The 6,356-nt window shown below is 38.7% G+C and overlaps 1 protein-coding gene across 1 annotated transcript; it reads right to left on the minus strand. All coding sequences in view use genetic code 11, as the record gives it.

Annotated features, from left to right (window-relative positions):
• Nucleotides 1-4,743: 4,743 nt before the first annotated feature.
• On the minus strand, nucleotides 4,744-5,535 carry EGR_02285 (Sperm flagellar protein; the record flags this gene model as incomplete). Its single annotated transcript, XM_024491534.1, has 1 exon — nucleotides 4,744-5,535. One exon carries the CDS (start codon nucleotides 5,533-5,535, stop codon nucleotides 4,744-4,746), a length of 792 nt encoding a protein of 263 aa, XP_024354040.1.
• Nucleotides 5,536-6,356: the final 821 nt, after the last annotated feature.

Genomic DNA, 6,356 nt, shown 5'->3' on the forward strand with positions numbered 1-6,356 from the left:
ATTTTGATTCAGTGTAGGTGTAAGCTATCCATTCTCGCAGAATTCATAACTCTCAAACATGCACATCCAAGAACCTGTGAAAAACAACCACAATTTGTTCGGAAACTTTTCGTGAGGCACCGTAGCTACATTCTAGGTATTAGCAATATTTGTAATGGCTACTGACTGATAGAGGATTGCCAAGAGATCCATCAACCATTTGTTTAAGACCTAGCGAAGAAATAAGAGATACCACTTATCGTTATTATTTATAAGCAAAAAATAATAGATAGGGTATATTGTTGGATTTTGGCAACGTTGCATTTTTAGGATCTGTATAAAATTTGAAGCAGAGATAGTGGCACGTTGACACAAAAAATAATGTTAAAAGACGTTGTAGTAAGACCTTTCACTTGATCGCTCCGCCTACATGCAGCGAAGAATGTGACTACGAAGGCACAGCGCTAGAAATTGAACACAAAATTTTGTTTTAATAAATACATTTCACTAAATGCCATAATCAGGGGTGCTAGATCAAACTGCTTCTCAATGATATATTTTGGAAGATAACCACGTGCTGGTAGCTTTCTTGAGGGCTCTAAGCAGAAATCCATTAATAGGCTAAATTTGGAGACCTTTTTTAGAATGTACCTAAACATCCTACACTCCTAATGGAAAGGCATTAGGAATGTTTAAGTAAGTCATAATCAAAACTTCTAGGATTATTGCTTCTCTAGAGCTCGTGGTTTATGGTGCAGGAAACTCACTTCAATTTTCGAACCTGACAGAGACTATCCAGACTAGGCACTTCCTTACCACGAAAGGAGGTGCGAAATAATATTTAAGGAATTTACATAGGCACTATCATGGTACAATAGTACGGAGAATGCCTCATATACTCAACACAAATTCAAAAGGGTGTGAAACCTTTCATTTAAAGCGAGTTACAACTTTATTTGTCAAGAGTTTGGCCATATTAGAGAAGTATGCTTTTCAAAACCTCGTGACGCTTAAAGGAAGCACTCAGCCCACAGGGAACGGCTTAGGGGTTTACCATGAAGCGTTAATAAAACTAGCATTAGTGCTATCTTGCACGCAAGCGGATCGTCCTGTCGCGTTTACGGATGGCATCAAGCGACGGTCAGCGTCGATTTTAAGAGGTTCTCGACAATAATACCCTTTTATGATGTTTTTAAGGCAGTGAAAGTGTTGGCATCGACGTTTCATCCTAGTGGGGAAGCAGCAACCTCTCCAAAAGTCAAGTAAGTAACCTCTCTCTCTTAAAATGACCACTTTTACCCAAATTAGCCATTTACTTCGGCTTTTGTAATTTTCGGCATAGGATGCGCCTTGCCTATCAATTTCATTCACTTCCTTTTGGCATTAACGAGACCTGCAGCGGTTTGTGGATGTGTACGTGCACCTGTGCAAGGGTAGGACTTAGGAACGGGTGTCGAAGTGTAGATTTACCGAGACGGTAATCTGCTCAGCGAGTCAAGGCGGCAAACGACTAAAAAGTGGAGGATTCTTATCTCATAACTAAAATACAATTCCTGTTTTCGGCTTTAGTAAATCAACTGCTTCTGTGCAAATAGCGCAGCCGCGTGTACGCGTGAGCCTGTCGCAGCTACGCCGAAACGCGTGTGCGCTTCTCAGCCGCCACATTGCGCAACTGATCCCGCGCACTGTTTCCACCATTTGTGACTACTTAAAACTACTTTATTATGATTATAATCCAGTTTCCTGCCTAAGTTTTTCAGAATGCTTAAGAAATCAAGCGTTAGAATTTCCAAATTTCTGAATTTCACAATTTTTGAGCCCCAAAGTGTGGATTCAATATTTCTACAAAATAAAAGCAAATGCATTCTTCTCTCGCCCCTTTACAAGTGCATAGATATCGAATATTTACAATTCTTGCATAGAGTTTAGGCTAAATACTTTTTTAAAAAAATTACTGGATTGTTTTGTAGGAATTGCTTTTGGTGTTGCATGTGTGAGATAAGTGTGATTTGGGTGTGTAGTCAAGGGAGACAGCCGTATGACATTTTCGATGAATTATGGCATGATTGCGTAACTGGAACGCTTGCACAAAAACTGTCTGCGCTTCTGGTTGCAGTTAATTCAACAGAAGTCTGTCAAAACTTGAGGGAGCATCGAGGACGGGAAAAGACTTAGCGACACTTATTGACTTGCCTTGCCTAACTGATGCTGCTGCTTAGATCTACAAATTCGCTGATCCTTTACACGTACAATCTGTGGCTAATAGTACTAGAGGTTACAAAAGTGACTATGAAATTGTGGTGGTAGTCATGGTGCCTGGTATTTTTGATACTCTTATTGTATCTTGTATCTATTCTTAATTGCCAATAGTGCTAAGCACAATTTGGCTTCGATACTAGTAAAATTAACTGGTTCTGAACATCACAAATGGCTTTGCGAATTATAAGATTTTTATGCAGCTTTCCGTCAACTCAAAGTCCTTAAGGTTCACGTGTCCATCAGCTTAAAAATTATCCTAAATTTTGTAAATTCAATGCCAATCTCGTGAGAGCCTTAAGGCAGTGAAAGAACGGCATCACTTCCTTACAGTGAATGCAAAGATGCCTTTGCGCTAGCAAAAATCCATCATTTATGGGCTCTCCTTCGTGAAAGTCCAAAGAAATTTATACCAATTCATACTCACCCCATGAGCTTCCAGGCATCTGAATAATCTAGTTTCCATATGTTTGCGAAGCAAGAAAATAAGGATTTTAGGAGTTTTGCGCCTCAAATTTACGTTCAAGCACCTCATTGCAACTTTGGTTGCCAAATGCCAACTCGACTCTTCAATCGACCGCATGTTGGAGCAAACTCACCAAAAGTACGACGAGGGCTCTTGTCTGTTTCAGATCCCAATCGCCAAGTTGCTCGAATTCTGTGCCCTAAGTATCAGGTATTACAGAATCATCATGGAAAAATATAAACCCAAATAATAAAGCAGATGTTTTGCTTACCACTTATGAAAGTAGGATGCGAAATAGAAATTTTCTGGGCAGTAAATTCATTTCGGTTACGAAAGAGATAGAGATAGGTGTGCAACGCTATTAGTCACTTTTTAGAACACTAAAGATCTTGTAAGCCACCGCAGCTCATGCCAATCGACACAATTTTGTCCGAGGAACAAACAATCGGTTAAAACATCCGCTTTTAGGGGTTTTACATTTCATAAAGATGCCTTCGACAGTGCAGACAATGCGCTTTTAAGAACTCGTGAAATCCGCCCTCTAGAAGGCCCCATTAGTAATCGCAGCATCAGTCGCAACCTGTCCTCATCCAAATTAAAAGGTCATTTTTTTAATAAAATTTAAGCCAATGCATCATTTTTTTTTCCAATCATCACTTAAGGGATAGGAGCACGACCATGTAAAAACGGCTGATTTGCTTGCTTAAGGGAAGTGTTTACAGAAGTGACTGCTGGACTTGGCAAAAAGACATTAGTTTTCCAGGGTAAATGCCTTTGCATAACCTAGAAATATGATTAAGAAATCAAAAAATAAATTAAAAACCTTACACTCTCAGATGATTGTGGGTTAATCAATGCGCACTCAGAAATTCGAAAAGCATGTGAATGGGCGGAAAGGAATTTTCGAATTTCACTCGATTGCAGGATAAGCCGGGATAATGCAACGCGACATTACCTGTAGTAACTCTGATCTACCAGTTGCACATCACGCCGAAATTCTTCCCCAAGAATAAGGTCTATCGTAAACAAGATGCCTCTCTTTATTTCCTTTGTCTTAAAGCATTACTCGGCTATGTGATGACCTAAGTCACCCAAACGAAATACCGAATTTGATAACAAAGGTAAAGAAAATATGTTGGATGAATGACTGAAGGGAAGGATCATTGGTCTGTTTCGATTAAAGTGGGATAAATACAACGCACAAATCAACTGTTTCTGCTTACAAAGTGACCAAAACCTGATAAAAACGTTTCTTAAATTTGTAAACAAGCAAAGAGACCCCACACAAGTCTAGTCAGTTTATTTTGGAATAAAGGGGACAGAGAGTGTTTACATCGTAGTAAAGCTCGACTTTAACCCAGATTATTTATTGATATCTTTGTGGTGACTTCAAGAAAAAACCATCCAGAGGCTTTTTATTAAGTCAGTTACCCCTAACTAAGTCCACTCTTAAAAAATTTTGCTAAGAGTAAGTCGGGGTTGAATAAAAATCAAAACTAACTCTCACATAAAATGCTTTAAATTTTCTTTTGGATTTCCAGCGCTATATGACTGAGGTTTTTCAAAAGTCCTAGAATGAATTTTGAACAATTAAGCCGACTAACCTAGTAACCAGGAGTGTATGATTAACTGATTATATTTGCTGTCGAAATGTGCTTTAGAGTAATAAATCCACCACCAAGAAAACATTATAGTGAATTCATAGTCATAATACAGGGGTAAGCAACTGTCCTAACTTAAACACCCTTTTAAAATACCAAAGCTCTAAGTGTGTTCACCAAATGTAATCAAAAGATGGTCAGCCAACTATCACAGAGCGCCGAAAATAATGACGTCTACGGTCACCACGTGAATAGAAAGAACTTCAGAATCTACACTGTTAAGTGACTGACTGCGCAAATGGAAATAACCAAAACATAAGTGTTATACAGTCGCCAAACGCACATTATGTCAATAGCAAATGCAAAACTTATTTAAAAAAATTTATTAAAATCTGACCAATGTGCATATTGGTTAGCATAAAATCTGACGATAAAGGATTATCATGTCATTGAAAAATATTCAAGTCTTGATTGAAGTTCGGTTATTCGCATATCCTTCAGTTGAAGTAAATGCTGCGTACGCCGAAGCTTAGCATTAAGAATGTCAACTGTTTCTTGAAGCTCAAGGCACTCTTGTACTTTCTGTTCGTAAACTTGGAGCATGTCTTGAGCAGCAATATCACGGGGTCCATTATTAATGTTGGGTTGCCTCCAGGATCGCCGGTTTAGTGACTTTGATACTGAAAATGCCTTATTGGAAGGACTTAGAGATTGCGTACTCTTTTTTGGAATAACTGGGAGGGTTTTTTCACTGGCAGAATTTTCTGTGCGCACGGAAGGAATCCTGCGAAGGCGCTGCAAATTGGATGTTGGCGTAACCACCCTCGGTAAAACGATTTGAGAAGGATGATTCGGCGAAAATCTGTTTTCATTGTCGTTAGGAACGTCTTTATGTTCCCGAAATTTCGAACGCAAAAGTAAAAGTAATTTTTCAATCGTTCCAGGTTGCGCATTGACCAGAGAATCAACGACATCATCTGTTAGTTTAAAAGAAAATTTGGAAAAGACTTTTCGATTCAGTAAATGCCAGTTGTTCCTCTTGCCCTCCATTTTATTGCAACTTTGAAAATTATGAATATCAACGTATTTCGGGAAGAAATGTCTAATGACTTCCGCAACTAACACACCATCAGAGAAATCACGACTTATATTCCTTTTCGGTCGTGATAAAGGAATAGAATCAACCCATGCATATAAATCATGTAGAACCTGCTGATCGAGCTCGTTTATCATTGCAAAGTCGGTAACATTACGCATTGACTACAATCATCTTAAATGCTCCCCACAAAGCTATTCAATTTAAGCGGTAGAGTCAACGATGATAGCAACAAAGTTCAAGGATATAAATCACACTTAATTAGGACTCATAAACAGATGGAACACAACTGCATAGCAAAAGCAAACCCCATACTGTTGCTCCCATTACAACTTTAAAATGGACAGAGCGGCTAACGGATAGCAGTAAGTAGGAACTCAACATCAATATTGTCACAAATTGCCTCAAATAAATAAAGGCAAATGCAACAAATGATGTAAATAAATAAGTAAACAAAGTCACGCAGTAAAAATTATTTGGATTTTGAGGGGGAAAATGTCGGTATTGATTGATGAAATTATAAGCTAATGACAAAATCCCACACTTACATTATTTTATTATGTTTCCTGTATAAAACAAACAAATTGACCTGCTGGCAAATCCTTCAAACCGTGATGTTTATCACCAAGGATGTTGCTTTTCCCTTCTTGTTTTTTAGCATTAATCACGACAGATCGCTCCAGACCTTGGTCTGGAATACTACTCAGAAATACTGGTCTTCAGCGCATAATTAACCACAGCTTTTCCTATAAAGAACCTAATTTGCGTAAGGAAACTGGGTCTGCTTTGACACCGCAGCAAGTTAGTGCTGTTTACCAGAGTACATATTGCCAAAGTACGGGTAGTTGGGGGGCCACTAGCTCGACCAAAAATTCATGCTGTAGTCAGTGTTTTAAGGTCAGTACACAAACCGACAACTTCAGTTATCGAATTTTCCTGCATGCAAGAAAGTGCCTGG

The sequence above is a fragment of the Echinococcus granulosus genome, assembly GCF_000524195.1.
Source record: "Echinococcus granulosus chromosome Unknown EG_S00010, whole genome shotgun sequence".
In the NCBI taxonomy this organism is placed as follows: Eukaryota; Metazoa; Platyhelminthes; class Cestoda; order Cyclophyllidea; family Taeniidae; genus Echinococcus; species Echinococcus granulosus.